The sequence below is a fragment of the Canis lupus genome, chromosome 37 (assembly GCF_048164855.1).
Source record: "Canis lupus baileyi chromosome 37, mCanLup2.hap1, whole genome shotgun sequence".
Taxonomy (NCBI): domain Eukaryota; kingdom Metazoa; phylum Chordata; class Mammalia; order Carnivora; family Canidae; genus Canis; species Canis lupus.
This window is the reverse complement of record NC_132874.1, coordinates 9885403-9904810: the sequence shown is the minus strand read 5'-3', so window position 1 is coordinate 9904810 and position 19408 is coordinate 9885403. Positions and strand designations below refer to the sequence as shown.

At 42.3% G+C, this 19408-nt stretch overlaps 1 protein-coding gene across 10 annotated transcripts in view; it reads right to left on the bottom strand.

Annotated features, from left to right (window-relative positions):
• KIF13A (kinesin family member 13A) overlaps positions 1 to 19408 on the bottom strand; it is a 211227-nt gene that overhangs the window by 10073 nt on the left and 181746 nt on the right. For 2 of the 10 annotated variants that reach the window (XM_072814303.1, XM_072814308.1), the window contains 13 exons: positions 16891 to 16929; positions 15164 to 15263; positions 13599 to 13725; positions 11757 to 11812; positions 10355 to 10479; positions 9914 to 10090; positions 8503 to 8595; positions 8143 to 8299; positions 7077 to 7150; positions 4804 to 4851; positions 3624 to 3735; positions 2331 to 2482; positions 1727 to 1831 (listed from right to left, as the gene is read on the bottom strand). In XM_072814303.1, coding sequence (XP_072670404.1) covers positions 1727 to 1831; positions 2331 to 2482; positions 3624 to 3735; positions 4804 to 4851; positions 7077 to 7150; positions 8143 to 8299; positions 8503 to 8595; positions 9914 to 10090; positions 10355 to 10479; positions 11757 to 11812; positions 13599 to 13725; positions 15164 to 15263; positions 16891 to 16929 — 1365 coding nt within the window. Of the gene's footprint in view, positions 1 to 1342; positions 1385 to 1726; positions 1832 to 2330; positions 2483 to 3623; positions 3736 to 4803; positions 4852 to 7076; positions 7151 to 8142; positions 8300 to 8502; positions 8596 to 9913; positions 10091 to 10354; positions 10480 to 11756; positions 11813 to 13598; positions 13726 to 15163; positions 15264 to 16890; positions 16930 to 19408 lie in introns of all 10 variants that reach the window. The other 8 variants (XM_072814307.1, XM_072814312.1, XM_072814304.1 and 5 more) reach the window with 5 other exon arrangements.

Below are 19408 nucleotides of genomic sequence, written 5' to 3'. Positions count from 1 at the left end.
CTCTGTCAACAGTGAAGCCATCTACTGGGCAGAACCAGAAAGGTCATCTAGCAGTCTCTTGGTAGTATGTTCTACCAAAATGTATTCTGCTTTTTTAAAAACATATTTTATTTATTTGAGGGAGAAAAAAAGAGAGAGGAGAATGAATGGGGGGGGGGGGAGAAGCAGGCTCACCACTAAGCAGGACCCTGGGATCGTGACCTGAGCCGAAGGCAGATGCCCATCCGACTGAGCCACCCAGTGCCCCCTCCCAAATTATACTGTTACTAGAGGTTTAAATTTAATACCCATGCATCAGGGTGGTAGGTTCCACATCAACCAACACAGATCCAATCAGCCAGTGAGTTTGAAAGGGTAACAAACTAGCCCCTTGGCCTTCTGAGCCCACGCTGCAGCCTTGCTAATTAATAAGCATGGAGAAGTCAAGTAAGTGATGGAGCCATTCATCAGGATTCAGAGATGTAGGGGCAGCTGCTGACGTTCACCCTCTTCTCCAGCAGGAACTATCTTGGGGCTTGGGATGGAGGAGCCAGGAAAACAGAGAGATGCTGGGGAAAGGGACAGAGGTGAGGGGGAAAGGGTGCCTTTTCTTTTGTCCTCAGGGGACAGGCAGGATGGGAGGGGCATTTCTGAAGATGTGCTAGCACTTCATGCACGCAGCTGGGTGGCCGACTGCACAGCCGGGTTAAGCTCCTGCTAGGTTCACACAGTATGCAGGGGAAGTGCATTTTAGAACTGCTAGAGGACCTCACACCAACCAGTCTATGGGCCGGGTGTGCCACGGTGCAGCCGGGAGAGGAAACCTCCCACGCGCTGCCCACAGATCAGACCACGCACAGATACCAACATCCAGCAGCTCTGTCTTGCTCAGGGCTGCTTCACTGTCTCAAAGCCTACGAAGCCACAGGAAGGTGAAAGCTGAGACACAAAATGAGAAATCTGTTTCTGGGCCAGAAAATAGTGGTTTTTTGTTTTTGTTTTTGTTTAGTTTTGCTTTCATTTAACTGAGCTATCATTTATGATCCAAAGTGCCTGGTATTCAGCATATTAAAGAAACTATTTTCAAATCTGTAATTTGAAAACCAAGTGCTGGGAAATGACGTTTCAACAGGCAGAGTTTCCACCTACCTGTGGCCATATCAAAAAGCAAGACAGACAGAAGGGGAGGCAGGACCTATTTTGCCAGCAAAGAAGGAACAGGCTACCTGAGATGCTAGGCGCATGGTGGGGGCACCACAGGCTCGTAGCGGGGCTACAAGCTAAGGAATAAGCTTGTCCAGGCCATCAGGCAGTGCAGAAGGAGCTTTCAAAAACACCCACAGCTAAGTGCATGATTACTCACTCCAAGTAAGTGCAACTCCTCTAGGTAGATTAACTTCAGAATCTGGGCAATATGCATAGGCACATTAGAAAGATGATGAATCAGTTAGAGTGATCTCTTTGTTACACTTTTTAAAGACTAGAACAAGTAAGAGTGTCTTCTCCCCTTTCCCTAAGCAAGTTGCTACCGAGCAAAAAGATAAAACAGAATGAACACTTAGAAAAAAATCACAGGTCACGGCCGTAGTCATGCAATATCTCATTACCGGTGATTACATTTTTTATTTTTTAAAGTAAAGGCCCAGTACGTTTTCTTAATGTCTTCTAAAGGATTTGGATGATTGTCTGTGAAAGAGGCCTTAACCCCACCACCAGGCAAGATGACAGAAACGGTTCCAGAACTTACAATCTTCTTCTCACGTTTGCTATTGTGCTCTACTGGCATGCTGTTGCCATTGCTTCCTGAGGGCACAATGCAGCCAAGGTTATGTGCCTGAGGTGAAGGCATGCTCTGCAAAGGTTAAGACACACAGATGCATCACATACAGAAGACGCCGACAGCCGAAATACACAGTTAAGTACGTGCCAGTTAGAAAAGCAAGGCAAACACTTCTATCCTGTGTGAGTAGTGTAATTTGGCAGGCTGCGGTTAAACCACTGATGGAGTCTGACGAGACTACACACGCTCTATGGCAGATAGCATAGTTGGTTTTAGCCATGTAAAACAAATAAATACATAAATAAATAAAGCCTGTCATATTTTCAAAACACCTGGGGAACGTCTCTTTTCTCACTGAAGATTAAAAAAAAAACCACACAAACAAAACTCTGAAAAGCCATAAACAAACAGAAAATAACAGCAAGACCACCACGCAAGAAATCCCACCAGGAACCTGCATGACCCACACACATCTACGGGCAGCATTCGATTTGTTAAGGTGCGTTGTCACCATGCCACAGGCAGCATGATTCTGCTCTGTTCTACACAGTACAAGACGAGCAGCACTTACCTCTTGGCTTAGGAGCGGCCTCGCTTCCAGAGCTATCCTTTTCTTATGCTCTTCTTTTACAGGCATTAAGGGTTTGAAAAACTTTGGTGGCTGGGGAGAGAATGCTTTAAAAGGACTGACTGTTAAGGCGTGGGGGTTCTCTGATGTACAACCTGGAGAGACAAACAGGCATGGATTGACAGATGCACAGGAAGCCTGGTAACCATCTTGCCACGGGAATATCCGCAATGGCAAAGAAATCAACGGGCTAAGATCTGGCTAAGGATTAAAACAGACTTGGGGCAGCGGTGGAGACATATCTATCAGTCACAAGAAGTCAGCAAAGGCCTGGGCAGCATCGAAGAAAGGAGACACTGAATTATCTACTTTCTTTTCAAGATCCCCCTTAAGCGCTGCCTACTACACTGATTTCAACTCATGCTGATCTCATGTTGCTCTGAATGCCCAGAGTCTACTACCCTTCTAGGCACTTGGGCACTTAGTCATTCCATAGTTCAATCTTAGGATCTAGATCTTTTTGTATCTTTCACTGCTTATAGCAAGAAGAGGCTCAATAAATATTCAATGAATGGATACTGTATAAATTTTCTTACAAGCCTCATTTTTCTTCAAGTCACCCTGCTGCTCCATATGACTAAGAAAGAACAATTCTGCTTTCCTGCTTTTACTCATTTCTTACTTCTAGGGACCTCTGTCCCTCCTTTGTGTTTTCTTCCTAATTCACTGGTATATGATGTCACTTAGTAGGTAATGTATAAGGTGTATAAGGTGACAGAGCTGATTTATGTTTTCAGAGAATGCTGTTCCTTTCAGGGCACTGGGAGATTATATAGTTAGGTAATAATGCTGTCAGTGATCAAATTCATTTCTGGTATCATTTTTGAAACCATTTTAGGAATAAAAAAATTCTAAAAAATCTTTTGAGTACAAAAGCATTATGCAGGTATATATTCTTTTGGTAAAGAATGAAGTCTGATCATAATATGTAAGATTTGCGTCTCAAAAGGGACTTCAAATTCAGGAAATGATGTGGGAAAACCGATTTGAAAATTCTGAAGTGATACACAAAAGGCCTATTATTATTATTATTATCTGGATGATACACCGGATCTAAAGCAAAAGGAAATCACATAAGCGAACATGATACATTCTCTTCAAGAAGATAGTTTAGAATCATCCAGTCTATTAAAATTTCAGGTTCCTATTTTATTAAATCCAACCCGTAAAAGAATTTGCCCCTCATGCTTTTCCTAAGAAATTATAAACAAAGAACTCAGAGAAAAAAAATCTCACCACTACTTTCTTTACTCCTTCGAGGCGAATCCCTGGGTAAAGTTCCATAACAGGCTATATCTTGATAGCTGGAGCTGTAGTCAGACATGTCTAATTGGTTCTCTAGCCAACCCTACAAGGTAAAGATATGGGTTAGCTGTAATTAAGTCCTGTTAAAGTGAGAAATGAAGTCCAGATTTCAGTTTTTTCCCGTTTTTTAATGGCAGTATGTACTCTTCTTTGTTTTTATTAATAGAATATTTTAAACATAGAAAAGTATGAGCGGCTGAATAATATGCCAAATAGTGTCCTACTCAAGATATAGGTCAAGAGTTAATATTATATTTGTCCAAGGTTTAATAAACTCATTACAAGTGGAGTGAAATCCCCTTCTGAAGCCCAGAGGTCCCATCCACTTTCCTCCCTTCCCCCACAAAGGGAGTGACATTGATAAATTTGGTGTGTATCTAGGGTGGCCAGATAATTGAGAGACCACAATGAAAACACTTTTTGGAGTGAATAGATTCCATTAATAATTTTCGCTTTGGTAGCAGGCACACGCTAGGACTGCCCAGGCAAACCAGAGGGTATGGTCACTCTACATAAGCCCAAGATTTAAAAGTATCAAACTGCCATACGATACTGGTATAGTAAAGAAGGAAAACTCCATTTGTGTATCATAAGCTTATTTCATCTTCATATTTCTCTGGAGTCGCCTGCCTTATCTAAAGACTAGATTTTAAACTTCTGGATACAATTGTTGATTCTACTCTTTGAATCACTCAGTCCCCAGCATAATAAATTAAATATAATATATGCTCCAAGAAATATTTGCTGAGCAAGGTCATGTTGCACAACATCCTTAATTTTAAATCCCTAACATACCTAGTTGCAATAATTTTGATTTTGCAATGGTAGATATAATACTTTCTTAAATCATTGAGGTAGACCCATAAACACACAGATATTCAGCTCTGTGTAGGACTATCTGGGTATGGAAAATATGCTAAGGTACAACATTGACACTAAGTACAAAGCAATTCCACATCAAGTCTTTGTACTTGGAAATGGACACGTGGAGACAAAGATCCACATCAGATTAAGATGGAAGTCCTGAGATTTTAAAAAGACCAAGATACCCTAACTTTTCAGACTTTGATTCTGCTAGTAACCTAGCCATGCCCACACTACTGGTACACACCTTATCATCTTCATCAAAGCCTGAAAGGTCTGGTCGACTGGAGGAGACCTGTAAGAGATCCATGGTTTTATCAATGTGGTTGATGTACTTAACATAAATTACATAGAAATATGGAAATGTAATGCCAGTTTTACAGTTGAAGCCTGTATGACCTTCTCAACCTCCTTTCTGCAATCCTCATGAGTAACAACTGTACTAAATCTGGGGTTGATTATTCCCATACAGGCTTTGTACAGTTACCATATATACATAAAAATTGATTTATATATAAAAATATATGCACATATTATATATAAATATATAGGCACATGTAACATATATTTTGCATCTTTTTATAATTAAATAAGTGGTATCTTACCATATATGAATGGTCTTTTTCATTAGTCTCATAATTTACTTGTTCTATTCTAGGTAGATATCTAGCCCACTGCTACTTTTTCTCTATTACACACTCTGATGAAATAAATTATTGTTACTATCCCTAAGTATCACTCTAGCTGTATCCCACAATTATTGACATATATACCATTTCAGTAGTTTTAAATACATCCTATGTTTATTTCTTTTCTACGTTTATTATTTTTTAAAAGATTTATTTATTTGACAGAGAGATAGAGCCAGAGAGCACAAGTGGGGGTAGTGGCAAAGGGAGAGGGAGAAGTAGGTTCCTCACTGAGCAGGGAGCCTGATGTGGGGCTGGATCCCAGGGCCCTGAGATCATGACCTGAGCCGAAGGCAGAAGCTCAACCACAGCCACAGAGGTGCCCCTAAGTTTATTTATTTTAAGTAATCTCTAGATCCAACATGGGCCTTGAACTCATAACCCTGAGACCAAGGGTCACATGCTCTACCGATTGAGTCAGCCAGCCAGGTGCCCCCATCTCACATTTCTATGAGAAGCTTTAGAGTGCATATTAAGGCCTGGAATCTCTGTGCTGTAGAGAAAGTTGTGTGCACCTGCAACACTCTCTTCCATAGCGATTCTGGGGTCAGCTTATGAAATTCTATGAGAAATCATGTTGGGAATTTATAGATCTGTTAGGGCGATGTGCCAATTTTTCTTTGATACTGTGTGTTCCCATGACTGAACAGTCTTTTTCCTTGAGTTTAGGCTTTATTTATGGTGATAGTTGCATTCAGGCTTTCTCTTTCTTATATGATTTGTTTTTTGTAGGAAAATTCTATTTTGTTGAAGCTTTTACATTTACTGATATAACCTTCAGGTTTGCTTTTATCCTGTCTAAATCTCTGTCCTCTCTAGTGATATGTCTCTTTTTATTGCCAATATTGGAATTATATTATCCCAATATTTTCTTTCCTTCTGCAATTAATGTTAAGTCAGTCCATTTGACCAGTCTTTTTTTTTTTTTCTTAAAGATTTATTTATTCAGTCAGAGAGAGCGAGAGAGAGGCAGAGACACAGGCAGAGGGAGAAGCAGGCTCCATGCAGGAAGCCCGATGTGGGACTCGATCCCGGGTCTCCAGGATCACACCCCAGGCTGCAGGCGGCGCTAAACCACTGCGCCACCAGGGCTGCCCTGACCAGTCTTTTCAAAAAGCCTGCTTCTCAGCTTTGTTGATTCTATCATTGGTTTTCTATTTCATACACCTCTGTTCTAATCTTTATTATTTCCTTCTTTGAATATATTATAATTCTGCTCTAGTTTTTATTATCCTTTAAAATTTTTTATTCTGATTTTGTTTTTTGACTTAAAAAATTTTATCCATAAATACTTCTCTGTGAATCTCTAAAAATTATGGAATTCCTCCTCCCTTCTTTTTTTTTAAAAAGGATTTTATTTATTCACAAGAGACACAGAGAGAGAGGCAGAGACATAGGCAGAGGGAGAAGCAGGCTCCATGCAGGGAGCCCGATGTGGGACTCGATCCCGGTACTCCAGGATCACACCCTGAGCCAAAGGCAGATGCTTAACTGCTGAGCCACCCAGGCATCCCACCTCCTCTCTTTAAGAAAATGATAGCCAGGATTTTTAGCTGACTTGACCACCCTTAAACCAACTACGTTCAATTTGTGTCTCAAGAAACTTCTACCAAGGACATAACTTTCTGAAGAGAAATCTGGAAGATTCCACTAAAAACTCAGGCATGTGACCATAAGCACACTCTCGCGTGTGCCTCCCTAGGAGAGGGGAGAGGCTTGGCAATACGGGATGCCCACACCAGTGAACCCTGGCCCCAGGGCCCTCACATGCCACACCCCAAGCCCTGAGACATGTCACAGAAGCAACAGACCCTCGGCAGGGTGTGCTCACATTATGAACATTTGGCGTGCTGAGACTCCTCCGCAGGTGCCGGGCTTTGGTGGACAGTGCTTCTTTGACCGTGACTGCCTGTAAATGTCAAAAGAGCATTTATTTTCCCCCCCTCTGATGACAAATAATATGTTTATTGTGGAAGGTTAGAACATACAGGAATACACATCATTTCAATCCCACACTCCCTCCCATATTCACAAAAGCTAGAATCTTATTGTACCCACTTACCTCTTTTGCCTTCATCTACCAAAAACACTTTCTACAAGACCAGGAAAACTGCTGAACTAAAGACATTTATGTTGTGGAATTTTTACAGGGGTAGACAGAGAAAATGTAGAAGAAACACCCCTAACTATATGTATCCTTTGCAAAACTATCATTAACTTTGATGCTGTTTGTGTTTTATTCGCATAGCCGTTTCAGTGGGACTTCCACTAAAGGAAGATTTTTCTGACAGATGCCAATCTTAGTCCTCTTGTTCCTAAAAATGCATTTTCTACAAACTTCAGCTGCTGCTTCTACTGTTGACAGTTCGTGTCTCAGAATTCCACTACCTAGTGGGTTAGTTTCACCTAAATGTCCTACTATTGCTGCAGAAGGTAACCCAGACCCCCCCAAATTAGGAAAACACTAATAGCACATGGCTATCATGGGGGCTCTTGGGTCGAACCTTCCTGGTTTACAGCTGACTTGGTACCACCTCTTAGCTGTGTACCCATGGGCAAGGCAGTGCACCTCCGCTGGCCATAATTTTCTAATTTACAAAAGGGGATTCTAACAGTGTTTATCTCCTTCATAGGGCAATCTAGAAGATTAAAGGAAAGAACACATCTAAATTACTTGGGCACGGAGAGCAAAAGTAGAAGGTATTCAATAGAATGTAGACATTATTTTCATTTTTGCTACTATTTTGTCACAGTAACCACTCTGTCTAGGAAGAATGTTACTCAAGTTATCCTCCTCTGATGGATGCACCGGGAAGGCATTTGGTACATGAATTCATCTTGGTCCATTTGGGAGGAAGGCTGGTGCTCTGGCCCCCTGCTCCAGATACTGCTGTCACTTGCCTGCCGGAGCCGTTCAAGACTCAGAATGTTCTCCACCTGCAGCACACCACGTGTGTATTTCTCTATGTAGGTCTCTCCATCTGAAGTGCCTTCATTTTCGCTCCTTGCTGCCATGAGAGCCAGGGTTTCCCGGTCCTCAATCTCCTCTGTTGCCTGAAGGGATGAGAAAGCAATTACTATACTTTGTTTTTGTTTTTGCAATTACAATACTTTTACATGAACAATATTTTTATCCAAATTGTGGTGAGAAAACAATTTAGAAGTTCTAAGAAATGAACACATTCTCTAATACTATTTTGATATTTTAAGAAAGAATATTTTTAAGAAATATTTTTAAGAAAAAAAATATTTTTTACCTTTGGTATATTAGATACTATTTCATAGGTCACACCACAGGAATAAAATATATTTTTCAATGATATTCTCCTCTTCAGACTCTGGGTGAAACTCTGGTAGGAAAGGAAAGCTGGATTAAGCAATGTGAAACATGTAAGTTATTTGGCATTTTACAAATTGTAGAAGCATTAACAAATACTATGTTTTTGATACACATACAATACTCAGAAAAACTGAGCTGAAAAATCCTCATCTCTGACCCTAAAGGACAACAGATTCCAGCTGTTATTTGGGGATTAGATTACAAATTTGCAGCTGATTCAGGATTTTTGGGGGGTTGCTTTTCTCTTATTGGCAGCCTTCCTTTGGATCTTGATAGGATTTATTTTTAAAAATTTATTAATTTTTAAACATTTTATTTATTTCCTTATTTAAGAGAAAAAGAGAAAGAGAGCACAAGCAGGGGGAGGGGCAGAGGGTGAGGGAGAAGCAGGCTCCCTGCCGAGCAGGGAGCCCAACATAGGGCTCAATCCCAGGACCCTGAGATCATGACCTGAGCTGAAGGCAGGTGCTTAACCAACTGAGCCACCCATGCATCCCTATTTATTTTAGAGAGAGACAGAGCAGAAGCAGGAGGGATAGAGGAAAAAGAAGAAAGAACCTCTCTCTCTCTCTCTTTTTTTTATTTAAGATTTTATTTATTTATTCATGAGAAACACACAGAGAAAGAGGCAGAGACATAGGCAGTGGGAGAAGCAAGCTCCATGCAGGGAGACTGGATGCGGGACTTGATCCTAGGACTCCAGGATCACGCCCTGGGCTGAAGGCAGGCGCCAAACTGCTGAGCCACCCAGGGATCCCCCAGGAGAAAGACTTTCAAGCAGACTCCACATGGAGCGCAGAGCCTGATATGGGCTCAATCTCACAACCCTGAGATCATGATGTGAGCCAAAATCGAGAATTGGACACTCCATCAATTATGCCACTCAGATGCCCCATAATCTTGATAGGGTTTAATCAATGTATCCTCGCACAGAAAAAAAACGAGAGGGTCAATTTTGCCAAGAGCACCTCTGGGATGGGATCTGGGGAAGCAGCAGGGATTTGTTTAGAGCCTGCTCCTTGTCCTGTTTTGTCACTAACCTGCTTGGACTTGGCATGTAACCTTTCTCAAATATTGAAATGTCACAGTCTACTGCCTCCTAGGATTATGGGTCTCAAGTCAGCCAAGGAGGAAAAGCCCTTTGGTGGGTGACATTTGCCTATGCTATCCTCATGCCCCATTACCTGGGAGCATGAGGATAAGACTGTAACTTGGCTTATGTGTTGCATATCCACTCTATCAACACCACAAAACTCGACTTTGTGATAGAGGGAAGGAAGACACTTCGAGCTCACATGCACAAGAGCAGAATCAGGCCCCGTTACTACCTGTTTGTTGTAAATATTGGCTGCAATCCGTTTTCGTAATACTAACTCCATAGCAGCCGGGTGGCTGAGCTGGACCGTGGTTTTCACTATTAGGTAAATCCTTTCGTTCTGCGGCGTGACCCTATTCAGGTGAACGGAATCATGCACTGAGGAGTCCCAGGAGGCTGTGGCTGAAACCTAAGAACAGGAGAAGGGTTGGGGACAGGGAAAAGACACGGCTCAGGGGCAGCACTTTGACATCGCATGTGAGAGTGAGAAGAGAAATGCAACCCGGCGGAATCATACATCTCCTCACTTTTTCTGTGTGACAACACACACCCAACTTCTTAATGTTTCCAACCCTTTCCCCCAAAGCAGATCACAACACTTCAATTAGAAGACAGGCCTGTAGGCATGTGCACTAATCTGAAGCCCATGAACGGAACCTTAGTGGTCAAGTACCTCCTCATCACTGTGCTTTATGATGGGCAAGTAGAAGAACTGGCTGCCATGCTCCTTGGGCAGGATGGAGTTCACGCCCGATGCGTGGGGGCCCACGAGTTGCTCATTGGCACTGAGGTCATCCGCTGACCAAGTCCATGGCACAGAAAGACAAGTGGGAGGAGAAGTCATTTTTTAAAGCAAGCACTGAAAATTTTTAAATCTGCTTTTCACAGATGAAGTTTACGTGTAATGCATTTCATGTTTTTCTTTCCTTCCTGATACCACAGTTGAAATACAGATTCTGATATTCAAGATAGGTTTTTTCTTTATAGAAACAACTATGAGAGCCAAAAAGGTACCCTGTGAATCTCCAATAACATGGACAAATATATTCCATACGTAGTCCAGGAGCAAATATTTTCCCCACAAAAACACAGCTGACACTTTACTGCTTTTTAAGGTCAATTCCTTGTGGTAACTTGGTGTTAGGCTTGTGTCCTACTTACATAAGTTACACATGGTTAGACATTTGTAAAGCTAAATAATCAATTTAGAATCAAAGTTCTAAGCCCTTGGGAGAAATGCAAAAATCATCTTCCCCCAATGCCCTACGCCATATGGGATGGAACCATCACAAATATCTGTAAGTGGTCATCCAACATTTGCTCTTATTCCTTCAATAACAGGAAACCCACCACTTCACGAGGCACACATTCTGCTTTTAGGCTTTTAAACAATTCTGCCAATGAAGAGCCAAAGTCATTGGCTGGTCTTCCCTCCAAATAACAGAATTCCAGGCTGTGTTTTGAGATACCAGGGGCCAGGCAGATGAGCCTGCCTGAGCCCACCCATCTCCCCACTTGGCAATTCTGCCTTTGTATTCTACATAGAGGGTTCCATTTAAGACTTCATTTTGAAAATGGATTTTACCGCTAAAATCCATTGAGAACCATCATTCTTGGTTCACGCAGGCTCAATCCCATTGCTATAGTAAAGAACCACTTTTAAGAGAGGGTTTATGCTGTAATCACGTTCTGGCATCAGCACTATGGGGGGGTGGGGAGCAAACGACACTAGTCAGAAATGCAGATTCCTAGGCCCTTGCAAAGCCTGAAGTTTCAGAACCTCTGTCCGTTAAGTCTCCCAACCATAACTGTTTTAATGTTTGTGTGTGTGTGTGTGTGTGTGTGTGTATAGTTCCTTAACTCTCAGAACTCTCTTTTTAAGATTAAATATCCACTTCTCTCTCCCTAGTGATGCTACACGTCAAGGTTTATACATTTGCTTGCACTATAAATGTCACCTAGATACAGCACATGAGTGACTAGAGAAGTAATTTAAGGAATCACAATCAGGTGGTCTGAAGAGATTACAAACCTAAATGAAATGTGAGGGCCCCTGGAACCTGGGGTCTGCTTACCGTTCAAATCAAGGAAGAGAACTGGTATGTGGGTTTCCATTCCAGGTGGTGGGACCCTAAATTTAATAACAAAATTTAATCATCACAAAATATGTGTGTTACATCATGTTAATCAAACATAGAGGCATAGAAGAGAACCACTGTGGAGGCAGTAATTCTATTCATGAAATATTTGCACATTTCTTGACATCCCTGTAAATACATATCATGAGAATTATGTGACTTCCACAAAAAACTACCAGTTATGTGAATCAGATGTAACTAAGTGAAACATAGATTATTTAATGGCTTTCTAGAAATAGTTCTAGTGAGGGAGAAAAAGGGAAGGGATGCTGTTAATACTGGAGACAGGGGACACGATCAGAACCCAGAGAAAGTAAACAAGAAGACAACACTGAGGAGAGGACAAAAGGCCTATCAAAGGAGGAAGGGTTGTGTATGAAAAGACCAAAGCAGTGTTTTATCAAAAACTGGCCTGTGTGCATCTGAGACACCTGGGAGGTGGGGGTGGGGACTCTGAAAATGAAAAGTCCTGAACCCATCCTTTCTCTTGTGAATCAGAATACCTAGGGACAGGACTGAGGACTCCACATCTTACAAACAGTTGAGACAATCTAAAGTTTGGAAATGACTCAAATGAAAGTGACTGGGGTAAGGAGACAGACGGTCTAGACAGGGCCTCAGGGAATGAGGTGGCTGTCTGCAACACGTGGCTGGCAGACAGACTGCATGTGTGCCCTGCAGGATTCCAGGACAGCGGGACAATCTGCAGGGAGAAACATCAGATTACAAATTTAGTGCCAGCAAATTCAGATTTTCTGGTTTCATAATACCATCAAATCCGTTATACTTCCCTTTATTGTTATAGACACAAATAACACCGCTGATGTTTCTATGCCTAACCTAAAGAGATTATCTGGGCATGTACATTCTCTGTTCAAAAGGAATCGGATTTCTCCTAAATGCCTAGGACATATGTATATTTTTTAAGATGTTATTTATTTATTCATGAGAGACACAGAAAAAGAGGCAGAGACACAGGCTGAAGGAGAAGCAGGCTCCCTGCAGGGATCCTGATGCAGGACTTGATCCCATGATCACAACCTGAGCCAAAGGCAGACACTCAACCACTGAGCCATCAGGCGTCCTAGGATATATTCTTACAATAAGAATGAGAATCAGATGCAGCAAGAGTAGTCACCACTTAACAAATGAGGATCATGGGCAAGGTGTTTTTAATACAATATCTCTAATCCTTAAAATAGTACCAAAAATGGAGCTCCATTCATAGATTAAGACTAAAGCCTCAGAGAAGTTAACATTTAACACTTACAGAGCTACAGCTGGAAACTAAATCCAGATCTATTTGAGTCCAGAGCCTAGGGGACCATGCTGTTTCTGATCTGCATCGGGATGGACCGATCAATCACTTGACTGGCCATGGTTATTTAGTGCTCAAGAGCGGACTCTATGTTATGACCAAACTGAGCAGGGATGAGGGCTCATAAGAAAATATGTTTTCTCCCCTCTTCACGTGGATTCTGGAAACAGCCTTCTTTCAGGCCAACATAAGAGAATTTCTGGAGATCAGAAAACTGTCCAAGCTGCTCATGTGGAGAAACTGAGACGTGTGGTATTTACTTCCTGGACAAATAGTAACAAATAGATGCTCGCTGGCTTCCTGGGAGAGCAAGTCAGCTGCACAAGAGCTGGGTGGCCCCTCCCCTCGCAGCTCATGGCACTTAGCATATACTGTGACAGTCCTGGAAAGTCACTCGCAGGACACCAGCACAGGCCATCCGCACCATCCTGTCCAGCCTGCGTAGGCAAAAGGACACTCACCAGTGGGCAGGCGCCCCAGGGACCCCGCTGCCCGGCGCAGGCACCAGCACAGCGTTTCTTTCCTCAGTGAGCCCCACCCACTGCTCCACAAGCCGGGCTTCCCGCTCCATGTCGTCCTCCGTCTTCTCTGCAGGACAAAATGACTGGATGAGCAGCAATATGGGGGAAAAGACAATTTCCAAATTTTAAATAAAACAAATAGGTTTTCACTTGGTGACATCCCCAAGTGGCTCAAACATCCATGATGTTTAAAAAAAGGAGATGAGGCTTCGATGTTCCAGCCTGAGCACCCAGACAAGGTTGGTGAGTCTAGGACACTCAATGGACTTTCAAGGAAAGGACACGGAAAGAGCACTGGGACAGGGAGGAGAACACAGGTTATTTTTCCTGGTTCTATACTCTTGGGGAAGTTACTCAACAGACGAGTCCGGGCTTCCTAGTAGTCAAACAGGGACAATACAAGTCATGTCTACTTTACACACTTGTTGGAAAGATCCAATGAAATGATGAATATTGCCTTGCTTTATGAGTATACACCGCTTTACAGAGGTTTAAAACACACCACATACCATATTCTGTAAAACTAACTTTGCCTTTTATGCTCCTGACAGAAGAGATTTTATTTAACATGTTTGCAAACTGTCTGATTCATAGTTAAACCCTGGAGCTATCTGGGTAGCGTCAAAGTGAGTTTCCATGAGCAAAGCTGAGCACATCCACAAACTGACACCAAGAACGCTGAGCCACAGGGATTTACTGAGGGGGACCCCTGTGCTAACTTCTACCTAGAACAGATTAACATTCATAACGTGTCCTTTGGTGCAGAACCAACCACAATGAATGGATCATAGGATGAGAGACTAAGGGTTCTAAGAACACAGCTCTACCCTGGAACTCTAGCAGCTGCTGCCAGCAGAAGCAAACTGCATCCCTAGAGTTGAGTGGCCGTGGGAGCTGCAGGCCAGCTTCAGACTCACCCGCACTGAGTGCATGGCTGCCGCCCAACAGGAGCCAGGCGCTGACCTGCAAGTGCTGTGGTTTCAGAAGGGACCTCCCCCCAGCTGCTGTCAGCCTCTGGTTCTGGGCCTGGAATGCCTTATAATGAGATCAAAACCCAGAGATACTGCATTTGCATTCATCACAACTAAATGGAAGTTTAATGTTTAATGTCACAGTTCACAGGACAGGCTCATGAATACTTATTACTTTCAGATCCCACACTGTACAAAAGGGTTTGCTACTATCTGTAATTGTTACTAAGATGGTCAAAACACTCATATGTTATTGTCCAACTGAGGGAAGAAAACCTGCCACCACTGTCTAGGAGTGAAAGGGCTACTCCCAGGAGGGAGTTTAATTCCACATAGCTTTTAAAAAATTTTTTTTAAAGATTTAATTTATTTATTCATGAGAGACACACAGAGAGAAGCAGAGACATAGGCAGAGGGAGAAGTAGGTTCCCTGCAGGGAGCCCAACGTGAGACTTGATCCCAGGACCCCAGGATCACGACCTGAGCCAAAGGCAGATGCTCAACCCCTGAGCCACCCAGGTGCCCCTCACATACCTTTTTTATTGCTGACTTTTTTAATCTGTTCATCTAAGTATTCTCGTCGTTTGATGAGTGCATCAGACCACCTCTCTCTCACACAGTTTAAGTCTTCTTCCTGACATCAGGGAGGGAAAACATTTTCCTGTAGAATACACAGACGACTATTTTTTTTTTTTTTTACAAAGATGTTTACATTGATCAGGAGGGTTTTCATTAGGAAAGGCCATTGAACATTGCTGTGTGATTAATATGCAAGAAAGCAGAGACCTCAGAAACACAGCATGCTGATTGAGGAACCCATTACTCAGAAATCAGAGCCCCTGGATTTCCAAAAGGATAATTATACTTAAAAGTAAGAGAAGCTCAAACTACGCCAGCTGTTGGGATGATTCTTACATCGTGTGTGTGTGTGTATTTAAATTGAGCTATTCATTTGAAGGATGTGTGATTCCAAGCAGAAGGACATCATGAACAGAGCCCAAACCATGGAAAAGCAAATGGAATGGAAAAAAAAACCCAAAACACAAAAACACAGGCATTTTATAGTTTATCGTTCAATGGCCTGAAAACATGTATTTTCTAAAATGCAAAGAATAGATCAGCAGAGAACCTTTCAAACTTGCTGTAAAGATTTTACCTCCAACCTCTACCATAAGGCTCACCAAAAGTCACCCATGCAAACACCCAACATGCAGTCAGCCATGCTTTAAGAACTCCCAGAAGCAGCTGTTGGGACTTCACCGTGAACCACGCGGCAGGAAGCGCACACACAGCAGCAGGACGTTAGTTAATGGCATTGCTGAGATCCAAGGGGAGACTGGCATTTCCCCTGAAGTTTTTGTTTGTTTTCTTTCTTAGTAAAGGTATGAGGGAAAGAAACCCATCAATTCTACTCAAAACGCTCTCTGACTTGCCTAATTCCAGTCTAACCCTGAAGACATCAAGAGCAGACAGCGGAGGACTTCTGAGGTTTTATCTACAACGTACCCACGGTTTCCAGGCAGGAAAGCACCCTGGGAAAACTGGAGAATCATTACAAAGCCTGGGGACGGAACCCAGAACACTTCACCCGGATTTGCTGCCTTGCCTGTTCCTTTTATTCCACATTCCATGGCAGCAGGCCAGCCAGTGCTGACTAGATACAAGTTTGCAGTTGCATTTTTTTTTCTAAATTTCCCAAAAGAAAAAGCTGAGATTTAAATTCTCCAAGTTACGGATAATTAAGCTTGGTCCTAATGCGAGAAGGAAACTGGCTAACCACAGCTAAGCAACGTGCATGAAATGTTTTCAATTTCCTATCCAGCAAGAGACTTTTAAACTAAAACAGCGTATTAGAACAATACTACTCTCTTGGCTGAGGAGCTAAGCGCAGTTTTGCATAGAATTCTACTTAAGGATTATGGATGGATAGTTGCACGATTTTTAAAATCATTACTTTAATACAGCAATAATGGTCTTGCTTAGAAAGTCTTTACAAAAAAAAAAAAGAAGAAAGTCTTTACAAGGTAATTCAAGATGACACAGCAGCAGTGCAGTATTTGATCACAAATTTTGAATGGACAGAGAAATCTACAGAAAGAGTATCGTATCCCCGATTATGTTTAAAGCAAGTCCAGAGCGAGGGAAAAATTGCGTATTCTTCCTCGATGGTCCTCCTTCCTCCTCCCTGCCCTCTGCTTTGCAGATGCTGGCAATTAGCAGTAGCTGTGCCCCATGCCACAGAATGACAGCAGCAGTGATACCTGATAACTATCCATATCATCACCATCCTCATCATCTCTCTGGTAGGAAAAAAATAAACACAAAGGACATGCATTTTGTTTCTCAAACAGCACACAAATAATTCTTTAAGCGTAACACTCACATTATAATGGACAGCACACATAACCACATAACACCAGTATAATAAAACATTTAAGTGAATTGTGAGAAAGGCTTAGTGGATTTAATTCACTTGTCTATAATTAAGAATTTGAGTTTGAGTTTTGTTTCATTATGTTTTTAATAAAGAAAACAGTCATTTATAAAACAAGAACTCTCTTAGATGGGACTAGGAATCAACATCATTGGGCCAGGCCTTACCCTATTGTTATGTGAAGGGTGGGTATGCATTCCTGGGTGGGCTATCTGAGATTTGGAATGGATTTAGACAAAATGGCAAAACTAGACTCTATTGTTCAACGTCTTAGCTTAGCCATGAGGCAAGCCAGGGCTCCTGGAGAATTAAATGATCACACAGTGGTGGTAGAGTCAGGACTGGAAGCCAGGTTGTGAGTCTCTCCACTTGGCGTCCTCCTCTCTGCACTATAGCACATGCAAGGAGGAAATCATCACAAGTGAAAGCCCACTGGGAGCCTCAGGCTATTCACAGACAAGGTGGTGCCTTGTACTACTGCCACAAGATCACAGCCCGCCATGTTGAATATATGGACCTACTGTTATCCACTACTGGTTATACTAGCATCACACCAATCAGTTGAGAAAAATCAGAACTGTCTTAAACCCATGGCAAGAGTTTGCAATAACTGTAATAAAATAACCATTTTGACAAAAACATTTGGCAAAACAAAATCACCATGTTGAAAATAAAAGGATTTAGTTGGGACTATTTTCCTCAGACATAAGAATAGAGGAACTCCTATTTGTAGGGAATAACCATCTATACAGTGGCGAGTTCTATTCAAAAGGAATGCTGGCCCACATAACAATCGTCTTTTTTTTATATGGTTATTGGAGGGGTAATACTCAAACATGCAGTGAAATGGTCTAGGAGTAAAAAGACAAACTGTTTTTTTCCCCCAAATGCTTTAAAAATATAATTACATTACTCTCATACGTAAATATACTTCAAAATATACTGCTTTTTTAAAAAGTGCTTTAAAAATACAGTGAAACTTACTCTCTGCATAGATTTCAAATATGAACTTTTGTTTTAGTTTGGAAACCACTACTATCATTTGAATAACTAACTTATTAAATGCATACCTAATATTGAAGTAATGCTCAAATTTTGACAAAAATCAGTTTTTTTTAAGATTTTTATTTATTTATTCACAATAGACAGAGAAAGAGAGAGAGAGAGAGAGAGGCAGAGACACAAGCAGAGGGAGAAGCAGGCTCCACGCCGGGAGCCCGATGCGGGACTCGATCCCGGGACTCCAGGATCGCGCCCTGGGCCAAAGGCAGGTGCTAAACCGCTGAGCCACCCAGGGATCCCCTCAAAAATCAGTTTTAACTCAGGAGGAGAGTGGTTTTAAAAGTGCATATAATCAATCTTTGTAAGGTTCCTAAAATGGGAATATGTAGTCAGCTGATGATACCTGTTTCATAGGTCATGATTAAGGAGGCAAATTCAAAGTTTTATCTAAGATTAGAGATTTATTAAGCCACAAAATTTTAGTATAGACTGGGATCTCAGGGAATTATTCAGCTTACTTCATCATTCTGGAGAAGAGAGAAGGGGAATTCGAGGTTTGCATGATCCCAACAAGGTAACCAGGAAGGCTGTGCTACACTTGAGAATCCAGGTCCTGGGGTGCCTGGGTGGCTCAGTGGTTGAGTATCCGCCTTCAGCTCAGGGCAGGATCCCAAGGTCCTGAGATTGAGTCCCACATTGGGCTCCCTGCAGAGAGCCTGCTTCTCCCTCTGCCTATGTCTCTGCCTTTCTCTCTGTGTCTCTCGTGAATAAATAAATAAAATCTTAAAAAAAAAAAAAAAGAGAATCCAGGCCCCCTGGTTCCAGGCTGGCGACCTTTCTACCAGGCCCTGCAGCCACCCCCAAAGTTGAAGGCCGAGTGAGGGACTCAGCTGGGATGAGAATCCATACAACCCAATTTCCTACCCTACACATGAGGAAAAATCTGGGTGAGAAGGCTGCCCTAAAATAGCAGACTGTCCTATACCTTCCTTCATACTCTCCCTGGCTCTGGGAACCAGGGGCGATTTTGGCCTGAGACAGAGAAGGCGGTATTTGACAAAATTATGCCTTCTTAAGGCCTCATAGGCCAAGCCAATGCTCCTTCTTGCTTTCAGAGCGGTCTCTGCCTGAATGCTGTCTTTGCCTGAATGCCAGGGAGCCCAAGGAAACTGAGACAGAAGATGAATCATTCTCAAGACGGGCTGAGCTTCCATGCAGACTCCACAAAGAAACATTTCCTCCTGTCACAGCAGGGAGAGCTCTCTCTCTCATGTGCAGTGAGGGAGCCAGAATTCAATGGGCTGATTTTCCCAGTCCCTAATTCATACCTGACAGTAAACCAG